At 45.2% G+C, this 18661-nt stretch overlaps 1 protein-coding gene across 12 annotated transcripts in view; it reads right to left on the bottom strand.

Moving 5' to 3' along the window:
• Positions 1 to 18661, bottom strand: part of nebl (nebulette) — an 88442-nt gene that overhangs the window by 21219 nt on the left and 48562 nt on the right. For 5 of the 12 annotated variants that reach the window (XM_040126961.1, XM_040126959.1, XM_040126960.1 and 2 more), the window contains 28 exons: positions 18367 to 18477; positions 18132 to 18242; positions 16665 to 16775; positions 16158 to 16265; positions 15889 to 15999; positions 15688 to 15798; positions 15291 to 15401; positions 14758 to 14868; positions 14449 to 14559; positions 12891 to 13001; positions 12151 to 12261; positions 11264 to 11371; positions 10881 to 10991; positions 10144 to 10254; positions 9688 to 9798; positions 8716 to 8826; positions 7639 to 7749; positions 6897 to 7007; positions 6287 to 6397; positions 6067 to 6174; positions 5174 to 5284; positions 4195 to 4305; positions 3842 to 3952; positions 3365 to 3475; positions 2826 to 2936; positions 2622 to 2732; positions 2015 to 2122; positions 1114 to 1224 (listed from right to left, as the gene is read on the bottom strand). The exons of 3 other annotated variants lie outside the window; for them this stretch is intronic. In XM_040126961.1, the coding sequence (XP_039982895.1) occupies positions 1114 to 1224; positions 2015 to 2122; positions 2622 to 2732; positions 2826 to 2936; positions 3365 to 3475; positions 3842 to 3952; positions 4195 to 4305; positions 5174 to 5284; positions 6067 to 6174; positions 6287 to 6397; positions 6897 to 7007; positions 7639 to 7749; positions 8716 to 8826; positions 9688 to 9798; positions 10144 to 10254; positions 10881 to 10991; positions 11264 to 11371; positions 12151 to 12261; positions 12891 to 13001; positions 14449 to 14559; positions 14758 to 14868; positions 15291 to 15401; positions 15688 to 15798; positions 15889 to 15999; positions 16158 to 16265; positions 16665 to 16775; positions 18132 to 18242; positions 18367 to 18477 (3096 nt within the window). The remainder of the gene's footprint in view (positions 1 to 1113; positions 1225 to 2014; positions 2123 to 2621; positions 2733 to 2825; positions 2937 to 3364; positions 3476 to 3841; positions 3953 to 4194; positions 4306 to 5173; positions 5285 to 6066; positions 6175 to 6286; positions 6398 to 6896; positions 7008 to 7638; positions 7750 to 8715; positions 8827 to 9687; positions 9799 to 10143; positions 10255 to 10880; positions 10992 to 11263; positions 11372 to 12150; positions 12262 to 12890; positions 13002 to 14448; positions 14560 to 14757; positions 14869 to 15290; positions 15402 to 15687; positions 15799 to 15888; positions 16000 to 16157; positions 16266 to 16664; positions 16776 to 18131; positions 18243 to 18366; positions 18478 to 18661) is intronic. 4 more of the 12 variants (XM_040126962.1, XM_040126963.1, XM_040126965.1 and 1 more) reach the window with 4 other exon arrangements.

The raw sequence follows: 18661 nt of genomic DNA, 5'->3' as shown, positions 1-18661 counted from the left end.
AGACTAAATGATTGACTGGTACACTAACGTCTTGTGTGCAGTGTGTCGCAGGAAAGTCGCGTGAATGGGGGTTGATATTCACAGGAAGGTGAGTCATATTTCTGTAGGTGCTTTTCCACCAGAAGTTCCAGGAGCTTTTATTTCCAAAGATCTAAGGTCCAGGAACTTTCCCAGGGGTAAAACTTCCTCCAGCGTTTCCGCCACAGGTCCAAGGCCCCGGGAAGATTAAGCAACGTCTGCTGACTTATCGAACGCACGACGGTCGCCTTTCCCGCCATTTGTAGGCGCGGCAATTTTCAGTATACAATATGTCATCCTCTGCAAAAATGCACAACAGAGCCTGGACGTTGTTGACGGTCCGTCGGTCTTAAAATCTCCTGGACTGCTCCGCCCTGATCATCCACAAAGACTGGAGTTCCAATCTGAAAAATGGTAGCGTTCCCGACCAATCAGCGACGTTCAGCGCTGCAAGCCCCAACCAGTTCCAGAAACTGCTAAGTACAGAGCAGGGGCGCGGGGGGGGGAACTAAAGTTAGACCCTGGTTCCTCTGGTGGAAATGCAGGCAGGGGAACTGAGTTCCTCCAGAGGTTCCTGTTCCCCAGGGAAAGTTCCTGCGCTCGCAACCCGAATAGTGATCACAGAGTCTCTTCTTTCTGTTGAACACCCGAGCTGCATTATATCAACACTTCTGTCCCCCCCGGTGAGATGCTGCCGATGAAACTTTGCTGTTGCTGTACCGGCTACAAGCAGAATTGCAAACATCCTTAAAAGTGCAAAATATCATTCCCTGGTTGACTCTCTGAAGAGTGAAGCTGGAACCCGGTTTGAGCTTCTCTCCGCCTGGAAAATGCAAGACAGCGAGTGCGGAGGCAGGACAGGAGGTTTGCTCCACTTGAGAAAATGTTTGACACAGTTGTCCTTGGACGCAACTCTTCATTTTAATGCGGTTGTAAATGTGCTCAAGCTGACCGGCGCCGCTGTCTCTCATGACTAACTGACGCTAAATATTAGATCACAAATGAAGAAAAGGAATCACTCTTAAGTGTTTCGATGCTCAAATATTAAACACCATGAAATGTGTATAAGCGCACGTGAATAATAGATGCGTGTACCTCGCTCTGCAGCTCAGTGACCTCTTTAACACGCTGCGTCTCCAGAGTCTCAGGCAGCCGGTGATACAGGGAACTGCTGGCCTCCTTCTTTCCCGCTTCCTTGTACCTGACCTGCAGGAAAAACAAACACTTCTCATACATTTTACAGCATCTCCGTTACAACAAATAGCACATTTATAACAGACATCTATACGTTTGCAAATGTTTTCAGTACGTGTTCACTATTGCTGCCTTTTATTCAGGACTGTTTAATTTGTCGGGAAACGCTTTCGGCAGCGCTTCCTTCGAAAAGAACTAAGAAAAACAAAGATTAACGTCGTCGCTTTTTGTCCGTAGACGCCAGATTCACATCAAAAAACGGAGGGCGACGAGGTACCAGAGAGCAGATTAAGCAAAGAGAGAGGGAGAACGGGATGAGAGATGAAAAGCTGATGCGGTTCTCATTTTGTTCAGAGAACAGAGCTGTTCACAAGAGGATAAAAACACTGCATCTGTTTTCGCAGCACAAGAGGGGGAGGAATGGAAAGAGTTAGAGGGAGGTGTCCGGCAGCTGGGGATGTGTTTTCTGATAACAAGACCAGAATAGACAACAGTGGAGCGCCTGAGACGGAGCACGCACACTTATTCTTGTCTCTTAGGACATTGGATTGATATACATACATTCTCTGGAGTCTCACGCTAACTTCCAAAGGGGCTATTCCACATTGTTCTTACATTACTGTCAACGAACCCACGGAACAGACCAAAACCAACAGCTTGTTAGTTTTGTCTCTCGACACCTTCTGACTCCAGCGCTCTACCTGTGGCTCTCGAGCCCACTGGTTCTTCCCGAAGCGCGAACGCTCAAACGTTTCCATTTCTCTTCTTTTTAACACCATCAGTAAAAGCGGAGTTTCCAAACCTCGCTGTGCGTCTCCGCCATCTCTTTGACAAACTGAGTCTCCAGAGTTTCCGGCAGCAGCGAGTACAAAGTGTTGGCCAGGTCCTCTCTGTCCTTCTTGTATGTCGCCTTGAATCCAAAGAACAATTATTACATCATGCACTTGGGCCAGTGTGTTACAGTCTTAAAATCAGGGTGAATACAAACTGACTCAGCTGTGTGTGTATTTACATTATGTTCTTTTTCTATTTCATAGAAATGTTTGCACCAAAATAAATGGGTAAATACATGAAGACTATTCATATCCAACATGAAGAAATGGAAATACTTCATGGGAAGGAGAAACCTTTTCTTTATTTATAAGGAAATGTCAATTTAAGGTTTTTAGTGGAAACTTTAGCGTCATTCCTACATTTGCAAATAGTAGGTGACTTTAAAATTGCTTTCCTTCACTTTCATAATTTGTCCATGTTTGAAAACAAAAAGGTTCTTCTGCTGTAAATGGGATTATTACCATTAATAGTGCAAAACTAACGCTGCAAATTTCATTTCTGGCTGCAATAACAATGAGATCCTGGTGGGACTGTCTAGCAGCAGAGCATCGCCGTGAGGCGTTCAGGACCCTCACCTCGCTCTGCATCTCGGACATCTGCTTGGCGAACTGCGTCTCTGCCGTCTCGGGGAGGAGCGAGTACAGGTTCTTCCCGATCTCCTTCTTGCCCTCTTCTTTGTACTTCACCTGAGACAGAACACACAGAGCTCACCTTGCCAAACTCGGCAGGCTGACACGGAGCGGGGACGGCTGTACGCCTAAAATGTGTCGCTCTCTCACCTCGCTGTAAATGTCTCTCAGCCCTTTAGCCCGCTGTGTCTCCGTGGTTTCCGGTAACTGATGATACAGGGAGCCGCTCACCTTCCTTTTGCCGTCCCGCTTATACTTCACCTAAGGAGAAGGGAAAACCGACAGAATCAAGCTTTTCTGATCCGGTTTCAGGGTTCAAATGTCAGCTCATTTCGGCAGGCATCAACGAGAACTGACCAAATATCCAAAAACAGGTCATTTTTAAACAGAATTTTGAAAATCACAAGAAGAAGCGGACAACAAATCCGATTGTGAAGCTGTAGGATGAGGTTGCTTTTTGATTCTAAGTGAAGTTATCTTTTCTTTCGGCCTTTTAGGAAAGGATGAACATAAACAATCCCTTTTTTTTTTTGCCCACTGACCAAGCATAGTGGGCGTTTTTTCCACATTTCTATTCATTATAGAGGAAAAGAAGTTCCATATAGCGACAGCGATACACACAAGACTTCCTCCGGGACTTCCAGCAGAGGCGCGGGCAGGCGCGGCCCTGATTTTCTCACACACAGTACCTGACTCTGCAGCTCTGACGCCTCCTTAGCGTGCAGCGTGTCCAGAGTCTCGGGCAGCTTTGAGTACAGAGAGCTGGACGCTTCTCTCTTCCCCGCCTCTTTATATTTGGCCTAGAGTACGAGACAGAACATAATTCCACCAACAAAAGGAACAGATTTCATCCAATGTAAACGCTGTGACAGGAAAATAAGAAGTCAAATTTAACGCTTGGAGTGGATTTTGGGTGAGAGGGTGAACCGACCACCTGGGTCAGATTTCAGGAAAATAGAACATATTTGAACATTGCTTTTACACTTTCATTACATCAGACTGTTTTTGTCCAAAATAGAAAAGGAGGATAAAGCACAAACTGATAAGAACAGAAGTACTCCAACCTCTTCCACGACTCTCCCACTCACTCTGATCATAGTAATGTGACGTAGTTGTGTGTTTATTAACCTACCGACCTTCTAAGAGGAACACGTGTCTCGGCGTACCTCACTCTGTATTTCAGAAACAGCTCTGGCAAACTGGATGTCGTTGGTCTCCGGTAGCTGGGAGTAGGCACTGACAGTCTGACCCTTCTTCCCACTTTCCTTGTACTTGTTCTGGAGAGGCCGAGACAACAAGACACGTTCAGGAGGACGTTTAATCGAACCCTCTCTTTTTCTCAGGTGTTTTTATGCCGCGGTTGCTGCGTCTTCTCCAGACTGTACATGACCTGTATTTTGCCACAGCGTGCTCCAAGTCTCTTGCCTGAGCTCCTGTCCCTAAGTGTCAGAACTGAATAGTAGAAAGACAAGGAAACGGAAGAACGATGGAGGCTTTAACAGATTTCAAAGAGCTGTACCTGACTCTGCATCTCAGTCATCTCGCGGGCGAACTGGGTCTCTGCCGTTTCGGGGAGCTGCGAGTAGAGAGACGACGTCATCTCCCTCCTCCCTTCATCTTTGTACTTTTTCTGTGGGAAACAGAGCCACAAAGTGAACGCGGAAACAAGCCGTGAATGTGATTCAGCAGCTTCTCTCGTTCGCCCAAAACAGATTAAAATTATCTTCACACCCTTGTTGTTGTCTAACCGTGCGGATAGTTTTGGTTTTGTTCATAAAAGTTCATCCAGGAACGATTTCTGCCTCCACCCCAGTACAATGGAGGTGAATGGAATTTTAAAAAAGAAAAGATATTTAAAAAAAACTTCTCTTTCCAGAACTAGCGAGAGGTTTTGGAGAAAATTACCTCGCACATTTTGGGACGGCCCAAAACTTCTTGTACTGGCTGAACATTTTTTTTAGAAAAAGGGATTAAGTTGTTCTGCCATCAATTCAACTTTAAATCCAACAATCTTTATTCTTTGTATTGTATCTGCAAAAAAAATGCCAGACAACAATTCAAGTGGCTTATTAAGGATTTTGCTTTTGAACAAATGCTCAGTGTCTCCTGGTGGAAGGATTAATTCGTTTGTGTGATGGAGAAGATCGTAGCACAGCTTCAGCTGAAAACAGAACAGTACGAGTCTGAGAGTAAAAACGTCTCTGTGTTCTTCTTCTTTAACTTATTTTTAAGTTAATAATTCCAGTCACTTGTAGTAAGAAAATATCTTTTAACTTGGGTAAATCATATCTTTAAGCCACCGAAGAGCAAGTTTTGTTTTCTCGCAAAGACTAGAACGTGTTTTCATTTGCATGAAGAACTGATGCTTTGCTGACGCTGAATTAAAAGACGGAGAGAAAGAGATGGAGAAAGAGGAGAAAAAAAAGGTAGAGAAAAGAGCAACAGATACAGTGAAAAAGAAGAGACAGAGAGAGAGATAAAGGTCGAGAGACACTCACTTCACTCTGCAGCTCAGTGGCTTCTTTGGCGTGTTTGGTCTCCAGAGTTTCGGGCAGTTTGGAGTAAAGCGACAACGCTGCCTGCTGCTTCCCTGCCTGCTTGTACTTCACCTGGTAAAACACACACACACACACACACCCACAGGAAATCACTGCTTTCACTGCAAACACTCTGGCCGGTGCTCTCTAAACTATTAAGCCCACCGCCGCCCCTCCTGAAACTAAAAATGTTCAAACAACTATCTCGGAACCATTCGACCAGCTGTTATCTGTCTCCCATCCCATTGGCTGCTGATACAACAACCACTCTGTGACATCAACGGTGGGCATTATCAGCCGTCAACCAATGGGAATTCGGCCTCACGCCCTGTTCGACCCTACCTAGTGGCACATTTAAACCGGGGATAAACTGCAGACCTCCTTATTGCCGAGACAGCGACCGTTGGAGTTAGTTTATTGCTTTTTGGTTTTTTTTGTGCCGGTGACGTTTACTAGCTGAGAAATGAAGAGGTCCGGATAGTCCACGGCAGAGTTAAGATCCAGACCTCCTTATCTCAGGATTATTTCAACAGCAACACATTTACATCCCACAGTGTCACAGATGGCAGCCTGAGAAATATACTGGGACGTACTGGGACATACTGGGACCATACCAGTGTTTTGTATGTTTTCCGTCTACTTGAAATATCACTGAAATGATGCATTAGTGTGGACAGTAAGGCGGCAGAGTAACAAATGTATTACCCACTCAGTTTCCTTCTTTTCTTTTATAAAATAACAAAAACTACTTAATGAGGATTTAAGTAAACAGAAATAAAGGGAGGTGGATTAGATGGGATTAGGTGCTTTTGCTGGACTCTACTCCTCAGAATCCCACTCATGAGTTTCCAAACCTCGCTGTGCGTCTCCGCCATCTCTTTGACAAACTGAGTCTCCAGAGTTTCCGGCAGCAGCGAGTACAAAGTGTTGGGCAGGTCCTCTCTGTCCTTCTTGTATATCGCCTTAAGAGGAGAAAAAAAACACCTAACAATGTTGACAGAGAAAACACAGCAGCGAGAGAAATAATAGAGGAAATAGTTCTCAGAGGAAAGTAGAAGCGAGCATGGCTGCAACCTCGCTGTGGATCTCTGACATCTGTTTGGCAAAGTGCGTCTCTGCCGTCTCGGGGAGGAAGCGGTAGAGGGAGGAGGACGCTGCCTTCTTACAGCCGTCTTTGTACTTCACCTGCATCACAACACAAACAAACCAACCACTCAGCAGGCGGACGTTTTCAAGAGGAGAGCAGCTGTTGAGCTAAGGTGCATTCAGACTGAACGAGGAGTGAGTTTTAGAGGCTGAGTCACCGCAGGCGACGGATGTGAACAGATGTAAACAGGTTCCACTCTCGGCAGCAATTTCGCCCTCGTTCTGAAACTGTGGTTTTTTTTTTTTTTTTGGATTGATTTCAGTACAATAAAAGTTTTCTCGGAGGCAGCATCTGTTGGTGTTTAGAGGAAGTGCAGCCTCATTATCGCCCGAGTAACGTCTTATTTTTGGAACACCCTCTTCCTCCATCTCCTCCCCTCGCTCAGATATGAAAGCTGCGGCGGAGACTCTTTGTGACGGCTCAACCGGACCAGCGCTGACAACAGCATGGGCTCACGGACGGGGGAAAAAAAGCTCAAAGGTCAGAAAAGAAGCAACACTGGCAGGTCTGGGTGAAATGCTACTCTGCGTTTGTCACCTGGCTCTGAAGCTCCGTCACCTCCTTGGCCAGCTCAGTCTGGAGGGTTTGAGGAAGGCCGGAAAACAGAGTGGACGACAAATCCTTCTGCACGTCCTCTTTGTACTTCACCTGCGGAAAGGTTTGACGTAGGAAATGATCAAAAAAAGGTTTTCCTGAAGTGCACTGGTATATACCTCAACTCGGTATCTGCCAAAAATACAGAGATGCAAAGCAATTTGACTTTAGTCTTTTAATACACTGTTGACATTTTATTAAGTTTCTTTTCTTCTTTGATTTTTCTGTCAAAGTTTTTGACCTCATCTAAACAGTGTGTGTGTGTGTTCCTTATCTTTTCTGACATTGTGATGCTCGTAAGGTCCTGAAACGGGTAAAACCAAAATATAGTCTCTGTTCAAGATTAAGATAAAAATGAAGTCTAGGTCAAAGGACTAGTGCCTCATTTTTGGGAATATGAGCGGAAGATGAGAAGACTGAGACCTCGCTCTCATGGAAATGGGGGTGGGGTGGGGGAAAGGGAACAGAGTTCACCTCGCAGCCCCTCTGAAGCTCACTGATTATTATTATTATTATGATCTAATCTCACTTATTTAATCCGTACCGGAACTGAAGTGTAAAAATGGCAAGGTGTGGTTTGAACAGACAGGTGGCAGAGTGCTACCAGGCGCAGGCATGTTGTGCAGACGTCAGGGCATCGGGAGCACAGTAGTGTGTGCGAGTGTGCGTTGTGTGTGGTCGGTACCTGGCTCTGTATCTGTGAGGCCTGCCTGGCGTGTTGAGTATCCAAAGTTTCAGCCATCACAGAGTACAAACTGCGGCCGGCCTCCCGCCTCCCTGACTTCTTATACTTTGCCTGAAAATCACATTACAAGATATTTTTAAGTGCCTTTATATTGTTGTGCTGTGAAACATTTAGAAACACACCAGTGTTTTCCAGCCCGAATGACACAGCCTCAGTCCCACTAACTGGGCCTCTGTAGACCCTTTCATCCGCATCAGACTCTGTTGTCCGGGATTTTCTAAAGACCCTGTTGTGTCTATGAAAACGAAACTCTGTGAGGAAATCTACTGTCCCCTAATCCAGTGGTTCCCGAGACCCCCCACAACAGAGAGTCACGAGATGAAGCTTCGTGTTCCTTCTTCGTGTTCCTTCATTTGTTCCAATCTTTGCTTCTCTCTTCGTTTTACCCCTTCAGGCTTCTCGAAGTAACCCAAATGAAGGGAATATGGCTCTGTGACATGCGACAGACACGCAGGGGTAACAAGATGCTGCTTCGCCTTAAAGGGTTAGAGGCAAAAAATGTCGCTCAGCGCCCGGGCGACATCTTTGGGTCAGGAACACGTGCGCTTGTCGCATCTGGTGGCATCATAGTCAATTCCAGTCCCAATCCTCAATTTGAGGCCCAATTCAAATCCTGTTTACTTTACTCAGAAATTGCTAAAAAGATAAAGTTGAGTTTCTATGTTTATGTATTTGGTTGTAGATAGATTAGTTTAAGAATAAACTTGAATAGACAACCCGGGTTTGATTGCTGTGACTCTCACGTTTGTCCCGTTAATTTCTCACCTAACTGTATATTTTTATCCTCTCTCGTCGCTCTGTTTTCCTTTTGTGTGCAGTTTACTGACGGATCCTTACTGGATTTCTCCGGTCTCAAATTACTTTCAGTCAACTTAAATCTCTCGCTGACAATGAAGGGTTACCTGATGCAGCTTTAACCTCATTCATCTTCAGGCTGTTCCTATTTCTGTGTCTGTTCATGAGTGAATCTGATGGCCCGTGATGCTTTATCAACACTCCTCTCTTCGCTCGTCTCACCTCGCTCTGCAGCTCAGAAACAGTTTTAGCGAACTGAGTCTCAGCGGTTTCTGGCAGCTGACTGTAGATACTCTGAGCGAGGCTCTTCATCCCGTCCTCCTTGTACTTCTTCTACAACCAAGGACCAAAAAAACACATCAGTTGTAACATTTACAAGAAGCAGCTTTAGTCATTTTACCAATAAACTGTTTGACAGCAGCTGGGGAAGAGGAAGGTTGCAGCAGAGCAGCTTTTTTACCGGTTGCTGCCATCTTTATCCTGTCGGAAGAAATGAGGGCTCGCTGAGAGAGACGGACTCAAAACAGGCAAGGGATGTCACTCATTCTCAATATATTCATCCACTCATAACTAACACAGCCCGTTCTCTGTTGCATCACGACAGAAATCCATCGCACCACGGCGCCCAGAGTCGACTTCCTGATGTTCTTCTGACCGACGGAGCGTGAAGACCCTGCTCCACTTTATGAAACCTCCTCCTGCAGAAACGCCGTGCGACATTACTGCCACGGATATAGATGAGTGCCAGAGACAAGAGCACATGTGCGCCGGCAGAGATGAGGCTCGTGAAAAAAACCCTCATCAGTTCCACGCCGGAAGACTGAAAAGCTGATTGAAGCCTTCACACTGTGCTGATGTCTCCGAACCGATTTTCGGGGTTACTCTTTAATCAGTGTGCTCAAAGTTCAGCCAAAGATAAGCAGACAAAATCTTTTCTCAGCATCTTTCTCCCTCTTTCATCTCATCTGTGCAGACTGCGGACACGTGTCAGTGTATCAATGTAGGAACCGCGCGCTACGTATTAAAGGTGCATTCTTACAAATTTACAGCATCGTATTTCTAAAGAATACCTGAGAACTAAAGGATCGGGGTGAACAGTAAAAATCTGCTTGAAGAGCAACTTTTTCACGGACAAGGTTGCGATCCAAATCGTTTGGAAGTGTCCCTTCGCCGTGACGTTTCTCTTGCTCTTACTTGGCTCTGCATGTCCGTGATGCCTCGGGCGAACTGGGTCTCCAGAGTGTCAGGCAGCTGGTGGTACACCGGACACGACATCTCCTTCTTAACAGCCTCTTTATACAAGATCTACAGGACACGGACGGCACAAAATATGGACGTTCACTGGGGAGGGAGGATCAGACGTTTAAACCACTCTAAGCATATCTTAAGTTTACTCAGCGAGTTCTTACCTTCAAGGCAGCTGTTAGTTTCTGTTAGTTTTGTCCTGCTATAAGAATCAACATGCGGATGATACAATTAAAAAAAATAAATAAATAAAATCAGGAGGATTTAACAGTTTAATGTGTTTGAAAAGTTCTCAGCTCCCAGATGTTGGAGCGTCTTGGTGGCACCAACAAATGACACAAAAATACATACTGCACGTTATGAGCGCCTCGCAAAGGTGCACGGTGCACGCGTGGATGTGCGTACCTGACTCTGTAGCTGTGAGGCCTCTTTAGCGTGTTGCGTCTCCAGGGTTTCTGGTAGTCGATGGTACAGAGACGTCGAGGCCTGCCTCTTACTGGCCTCCTTGTATTTAGCCTGAAAGACACGACAAGGATTTGTCCTAAAGCCCCCGCAGCCGTCCTCCAAGTCGCCACTGCGGTGACAATTATTAGACGCAGAGTAAGACATCACAACCAGGACCGCAGCCAAAATGTCAGGAATACAGGGGCCGTGAATTGAAGTCCAGGTCCAGGGACAACACCCAGAGATATATTCAAAAGGAGCAGGAAATTTCTCTGGAAATAAACAACTGCTTTTAAATTCAACTAAATAAACTGTCATTAAAGTAAAGGCGTGACAATACTACTTCCTCTATAATTACTACCAGATTAAATAAGTTTTTCCAGTAAAATTATTAGAAAAAAAAAATAAAGCTCTACTGTTTTATTCCCCACCATTAGGGCTTAAATCTAGATCTATTTTTTCTATTTTTTATTTCATTCCTTGTTTGGATGCAGAGTTATTATTATTATTATTATTATCAAATTGCTTGATGATGGGCCGCATTTGGGTTATTTTTCAAGAAACGTCAAAGTGTAATTGTTCTGCTTGTGGAGGGTAATTTCCTACATCAAAAGTCTGAAGTCTACGGGTAAGTTCGTTAAGGTCTGAGATCGACTGTACGTTGAATATTCAGCCCACAGTCTGCAGCCTCGACCCACCTCGCTCTGCATCTCTGCCAGCTCTTTAGTGTGCTGGGTGTCCATGGTGTCGGGGAGCAGGGAGTACAGGTTGACGCTCATCTCCTTCCTACTGTCTTCTTTGTACTTGACCTTGTGATGGAACAAAATATACAGGCAGAAGGACGAGAACCAGGTTGGTGGAGGGTTCATTCGTTTACTCATTCAGAAATCAGTTCTCGAAAGTTACAGCAGGATCACAAGTGAGAGAAAAGCCGGGAACGTGGGAGAGACGTCTTTTCTACACAGGTCATGCGTAACACAAAGCCTCGAACTGCCAGTGACGGCAATGAGATATGTTTGCGATGAGCAAATTAATAAAGGGGTCTGGGGGTTTGAGCAACTACAAGAGTGAGCGGTCGTACCTCGCTGAGCATCTCCGTCTGCTCTCTGGCAAACTGAGTCTCGTTGGTTTCCGGCATCAGGTGGTAAAGGCTTGAGGTGTCTTTCGTCAGGCCCTGCTTGTACTTCAGCTGAAGCCGACACAATTAAAACCACAGAAAAGTTAGATCACAACCACTTTAATCGACTCAGTTCGAGAACGTTTTGAACGGAAAGTATATAGAAGGTTTTCACAGCATGAACGTCATCAGATCAGAGAACGGGATGAAAGAGATAGAGGCAGAATAAAGCAGTCAAAAGCTAAAGCAAGGTGATTCTTTTGGTGTTTCTTTGACTACATTATATTCTTTTTCTGTCTCATTCAGTCTTTTTCTAAACATGGATCCCATCAAACTCAGGTCTGTGTCGGGGTCTTTGTGCGGGTTCATGTGAGACAGTTCAAGGTCTGATTTTTTTGGTCAGGAACACTTTCATTAACCTGTAAAAACACTTTACTTTGTTCAAAAAAATCTCCAAAGTTTGAAATCTGTCTTAAAAGTGGCCAAATTTAAACTCAGCCACTTTATGAGCCTTGCATGGATTTAATATTTATTCAACAATCAACAAAGCCAAGGGTAAATGCAACCAGGAAGCATTCGAGACGGACTAAAATTCTAGCTAAATTGTTATTGTTGTGACTAAAGTGCACGAGTTATTCTTGATCTGGTGTCTTCTGCATTTACCAAACAGGTGCATTACCACCACCCGTCTTGGACTGGAGTGGGGCCGACTGCCATTTATATGTAGCTGGAGAAGCCCAAGACGGACTGCAGTCAGATTTCCGATTCGGCTAAAGCTTATGGGGCGGAGAACAAGCAAAGACAGGTGTTGGATGCTTTGTGCAGGGCCGCTGGTGTTTGTGAGTGGGTACCTGACTCTGCAGCTGGGAAGCCTCTTTAGCGTGCTGAGTTTCCAGAGTCTCGGGCAAAGTACAGTACAAAGGGCTTGTCGCTCCTTTCTTTCCCGCCTCTTTGTACTTCATCTGAAACAGAACGCAAGCCAAAAACGAACTTACTGTTTCAGGCTGGTTTTGCGCATTCACTATGCTTCAACGCCCTTTTTTTTTTAAAATCAGCCTCGTTGACTTGAAGTTCAGCATCAGAATTAATAATAAAATAAAAGAGTTTTGAACCTGGCCATTGGTTCTAACGGATGGGGAGTCCAAATGCATTCAGACCTGCAGCTTCTGAGCCTTTCCATGCTAGAATTTCTGTATTTTCTTTGTCCAACAGAAGTTAAATCTGAGACCTCAAGGGAATGATATGGTTTATTATGCGACTGACAAAAAAAGTCCAGGAGAGACAGTGGAATATAGAGCTGTGTGTCATCTGCATAGATGTGATACCTGGCGATATTTTACTGAACTCTTTCTACCTCTGAATACACGTACTTGACTCAAAAAACTTTGCACTTTGATGGAATGTCTCGCTGCATAAAAACAAATTCACAGTCTTTGCAGATGGTGTCAAATGTGTCTATTATGCTGCTTTTTTGTCTGTCTGCAGGATTTTCTAACAAAATACCTTGTGGGCAGAAAAATATTGGTGAAACGTTGTAGAGCGAGACCTCCCCAAGCGGGATTTTCCTTCATTAAGTAATTCTCTCCCTCACCTCGCTCTGCAGCTCACAGACAGTTTTGGCAAACAGAGTCTCGGTTGTTTCTGGTAGTTGAGAATATAAACTCTGAGAGAGGCTTCTCTTCCCGTCCTCCTTGTACTTGTTCTGAAAGAGAAGGAGACAATTAATATAAGTTTGATTTGTATGCAAGGTGGAGTTTTCAGATACTGACACAAAAGTATAGGTTTTTCCTCATATCCCTGGCAGTGGTGAAGAAACAAAAGTGCAACAGCAAATTTTTATAAATCTGTAAATCTGCACCTGAATACTGAGCAGCTCCACTGTGCTACGATGAGACCCCAAAAACTTTGTCTTCCCTTTTCCCTGAAAAAGACCTGGTACAAAAGTGGCATCCCATCTTTCCCTGGCCACAGGTTGGATATTATTAATGACTCTCCTCCAATGCATGTTACAAACAGACCGGGACGCCCCTTTGATCCTGTGTTGGTCCTGATGCTAATCTGGCCTCTGATCGGTGTCTAAGGTATAAAGATCAGAGAGCATTTGATAACGGGGTTAGTGATTACTTGAAACTAATCAAACAGCATTATTATCATTGCCGCTCTCTCTGCACTGCAGTTATTTTGGGGAGGCATCGGCTCTGAGTTGATGCACGTCCAGGATCCCCCCCTGCACGTTGGAGATCTCAAGTTTATTTAATCTCATTCCAAAATGTTTGAGGTTGTAGAAAAAAATCTGCAAATCCTACCACCGGTGAAACCGTCTCTTTTGTGTACTCGCTCATTTTTATAAATCAGCATTGTTCGCTTGGTTTATTTGACCGAATCTCATAGTTTTAATGACAGTTGAAAAACATATGTAAAAACCATGAAAAGACCCTGACCACCGACGTGTTAGGCTGTCTCTCAACACTCTCTGACTTCCTTACCACGTGGGTTTTCTTCCACAGTAAAAGACTGGGCTTTTCACAGCTTAAATGATCCAAACACGAGAGACAAAGCTTAGACACTTCATTATTGAAGTACCAGTGACGCTTCAATTTACGGGTTCGTAAATTCTTCGTGATTTCCTAATAGTTTACCAGGACGTTTCTTGAAAAGACGTACGTAATTTAGCGCTAATTGTACGTAGAACGTCAGCTGCATTCAACTGGTACACACAGTATATCAACAAACAAAGTTTCCAGTCAACACACAATTGAATTTAAATGAGTTTAAATGGAGCTTAATAAAATAATTAGGAAGTTATCAGAATAACGTCCTGGTAAAATAGCAGAATAAAACGCAGGTCGGTTAGGGGTTTTTTTTTTTTTTTTTTAACCACAATAGAAACCCCCCTTCTTTTAGAGCAGTTTCGTATATATTCAACAAACTGTGAGGACGCCACTGGCACCGTGACAAAATTCTTTCAGTAAAATCTGGCAACATTTCATTGAATTCATCTGAAACTGTGTGTATATAGATCAGAATGAGAAATGCGAGTGTTTGAGCATTTGGATGGAGAGATAAACTACGTGAAAATTTAGAAATATCTTTCCTGAAGTCAGGAAACGGCGTTTGTGGATAACTTAACCTGCGGGTTTCCTTTTTACCTCGCTGAGCATGTCGGTCACCTCTCGGGCGAAGCTGGTTTCTGAAGTGCCGGGCAGAGTGGAGTACAGGGAGCCGGACATCCCCTTTTTCCCGCTCTCCTTGTACTTGATCTGTGGAAGAACAGCATCAAAAAGCTGAGGGGGACGGACCTGTTTTCCAAAGCGCTGCGGTGCGTAGCGGCGGTGGCCTCAGACCCAGACAGCTCTCGGAAATCAGACGGTTAGGAACCTATTCTTGATTCCCATCTTTGGGCGAAATCTGAAAATCCACATTGTTCTCAGATAATAGAAGCAAAATTCCACCTTTACCTCACTGAGCAGCTCCGAAGCTTCTTTAGCGTGCTGCGTCTCCATGGTGTGAGGCAGCAGGGAGTACAGGCAGGTGTTCGCCTCCTTTTTACCCGCCTCCTTGTACTTGGTCTGCAATTTGAAATAAACACTGTCACTTTGCATGACGTGGTGGGTTTCTCAACCCACTTCACGCAGCTTCTATTTACTGCTTCGTCTGCAGGGATTTAAATTCTAGCTATCGCTGGACAGGATCTAATCTGAAGCTCCCGTGTACATTTTGGGCAAATGATGGAAATTCCTGAGTAAACGCATCTTTATTTAATGATTTTTTTTTAATCATGTGTTGACATTATTGGTAACAGACATTATACATGTTTCCAAGCTGTGAGAGGCTACGTGGAGACATCAAACATCCTGTGGCTGGACTTCATCTCATCTCTCTCATTTATTTTTCTCCCTCTAAGCCACCTTGCTCGTCGTTTCTCAGATTGGCCCAGTCTAAGCTCCGTCCCTGGTTCAACTGAAATGATATCTAAAATGGATCCGTGTACCTCGCTCTGCAGCTCCGACAGCTGCTTGGCCAGCTGCGTCTCTGTGGTCTCTGGGAGGTGACGGTACAAACTGTCCTCAGTCTTCTGCTTCAGACCTTCTTTATATTTCACCTGCGGGACAGAGGAGGGAGTATCACACGGCGCTCACCTCTTTACAGCCTCTCACCGTGTCAGCGACAGAAAAACGTAGGGGTTCCTGAAGTACGCTCCAACACGGCTGGCATCGACCTTTTCAGGTCCCGGGGCTTGGTTTTGCTTTAGACGGCCACCTGTGCATGTTAGCCCATCCTGGCATCGCTGGCCTTGCGTGCATCTGCATCAGTCTGTCTGGCTGTGGTTTTGTTTTGCGGCAGGTGAAGGAAAGAGGCTTTAGAGAAAGACGAAATGGTTGGAATACCTCGCTCTGCAGGTTCGACACCTCCTTAGCGTGCTGGGTGTCCATGGTCTCAGGCAGCAGAGAGTACAGGTTGATGCTCATCTCCTTCTTGCTGTCCTCTTTGTACTTCACCTGAAAAAACCAAGACCGTGACCCTCGTGTGCAGCTTCATCCACCAGCTAACAGAAACATTTCTTGGGGAAGATTTCAACTCGTTGATACCTCGCTGACAAGGTCGGAGACTCCTCTGGCGTGGGCCGTCTCTAAGGTCTCAGGCAGCAGGTGGAACAGACTGGAGGAAAGACCTTTCTTCAGAGCCGCCTTGTACTTCAGCTGAGCACAAACGGGAGCACAGGCAATTAACCAGCCATAAAAACATCACAGGGACGGACGGACAGACGGACGAGCACTCATGTGTGTCAGTGTGTGTTTGTTTGTGTGTGTGTGTTGACCATGTGTAACTGCAGGTAGAGAGCTGTCTGTGTTTTTACCTCACTCTGCAGTTCAGAAGCTTCTCTGGCGTGCAGCGTCTCCAGAGTCTCAGGCAGAGTGGAGTACAAAGAGTTGGACGCTTCCTTCTTTCCCTTTTTGTACTTCATCTACAATCAGGTCAATGAAATGATACTTCTTGTTTTTACCAGATTTCAAGCATCGAAATCTGCTAATAATTCATCAAACACAACAATTTTTGTAATTGTCTCACACCGGGCACCTGAGAACTGTGAATAATGTAATTGCAGCTGGACTGATAATTTAAGATCTGTAGGGGTGGACCTTAAATCTGTGTCATATTGATTGCAGTAAGTAAAACTGAATGAGTGAGTCCAAGGTCTGCTCATTTTTGTTGTCTTGAGGTTCGACTCCGCTGTTTCCCTGTACAGCCTCTAACTGGACTATGAACTACGTGGATTGTTGTGTCACTGGAGCAGGAGTTTGTTGGTCGCTGGTTTAAACGGAGAGAGCAGGAGACCCCAGATGAAAAGATACTCCCTCCTCACCTCACTCTGCAGCTCGGAGACCGTTTTGACGAACTGCATCTCAGTGGTCTCCGGCAGCTGACTGTAGATACTCTGAGAGAGTCTCCTCATCCCGTCCTCTTTGTATTTGCTCTGTTATGAAAGACAGCAACCAACAACATCAGGAGTTCGGTCTGTGGACAGTTCTGATTAATGATGAATACTTTAGATGTACAGGACCTTATCTCTGCTTGTCTTAGAAGGTGATAATTGTTCCTTAAAAAATTATAACAAATATTAGGCTGTTATCTCTCTCTCTAAAAAGTAGCTCTATCACCAACTAACGTCTTTTTCTACTAATGGCAAAGCTAGAATTGTGGCTTTGATATTCATTTCTCCTCTCTGTGTATTTTTAAGAGCTTTCTTTTCATCGTCCGTGTTTGATGAACACGTCTCTGTGTCCTCACAGATCAACGCTGACGGCGAGCCAAGCCTCGTTAGCGCAGACCGCGTCTGTGCAGCGGCGTGAAAATGCAAATGAAGGGCGGACAGCCTCTTTGATCCCCTTGTTTTTCCGACGGTAATCCCACTTGTTACGGCCAGATCGAGATGGAAACATCAGAAACGATGAGCCGACAACGCTGCAGCTCTCTGCGGGCGCTCTGACAGTTTTTTTAAAATTCAAAACACCTTCCTGTCTCTGGACCTTGAGATCGTACCTGATCTCATCTAACAGGGTTCAGCATAGAACTTCCAGTCACTCTTAGGTCCTTTGAACATTGTTCGTTTTACTCCTCTTTCATCTGGGAAATGTCACCAAGTGTTCTGCCTTTCTTCCGTGGTTTGTCCCAGCTGCTTTGTTGCTGCTTCTTGCCTAATCTTCACCAAGGCTGTGGCTGAATCTAGTCCGTAAATACGTTGCTTTTCTTGTTCCAAGAGTCGGTGACACTGGCGGACTTAACCTGCAGAGACCAATCACATGACTAATAGGAAAGATGCTTCTGGTTCGGGCAACAGGTCAAGCTGTTAGTCAGCTCATATGCTTGGGCGGTGGAGGATGCTCTGATTCACCAGTCAGAGCTACAATGTGTGATTCTGCAGGTGACTGCCAATGACTTTGCATTAAAACAGTAAGTAGTTCTTTGGTCCATTTACCCATCTTTCATATTACAGCCTAGTTTTTATTTGCTGAGAAGAAATGTAACACTTGTGGTCACTGTTTTGGTTGTTTCTTGTTTTCCTCATAAAGAAAAATGGTAGTTTTTTCCGTCACTGCTCACGCTGACGAAATGAACGCTACATCTGAGGGTATCGCGCTCACCGGGAACCGATACAAAGGCTCATTTTAGAGCTCTCTCCTGGAGACGCGTATCGCGAGCAGGAGCTCATGGCACGTCGGAAGTTTTTTTTGGAAAACGCTGGACACAGGGCTGGAGGACACCGGCAGAGATCCGCGGGGACCTGGACTAAATGAGTCACGTGATGTCGGATTTTTATGAGTGCTGGTACCTCGCTCAGCATGTCGGTCACCTCTCTGGCGAAGCTGGTGTGCGAGGTGTCGGGCAGAGAGGAGTACAGGGAGCTGGACATCTCCTTCTTCCCGCTCTCCTTGTACTTGACCTGTGGAGAAGAGCACAATAACCACCGGCAGTAAAAGCAGTTGGATTTAACCTCTCTGCTCACTACTCAGACACGGATGCACTGAAATGAAATGAGGGTAAAGGCTCGAGTTTAAGCTCGGTACCTCGCTGAGCAGCTCTGTGGCCTCCTTAGCGTGTTGCGTGTCCAGGGTTTCAGGCAGGAGAGAGTACAGGCAGGTGTTCACTTCCTTCTTTCCCGCTTCTTTATACTTTGCCTGCAGACATCACAAAACACAACCTTTCTGCTATTACGTTTCTCAGCCAGCCGCGGCTGCGTGTGGCTGTGTCTTCCACGGGTGCCTGCTGGTTTCGTTAGCGTTAAATCGAAGGCTTTTTAACTACCACACAGAGAAGCAGTGTAACACCTGTTTCATGATAATACAGGTCCAGAGTATCAAC

This window comes from Xiphias gladius, chromosome 5 (genome assembly GCF_016859285.1).
Source record: "Xiphias gladius isolate SHS-SW01 ecotype Sanya breed wild chromosome 5, ASM1685928v1, whole genome shotgun sequence".
In the NCBI taxonomy this organism is placed as follows: Eukaryota; Metazoa; Chordata; class Actinopteri; order Istiophoriformes; family Xiphiidae; genus Xiphias; species Xiphias gladius.
This window is presented reverse-complemented; position numbering and strand designations above follow the sequence as displayed.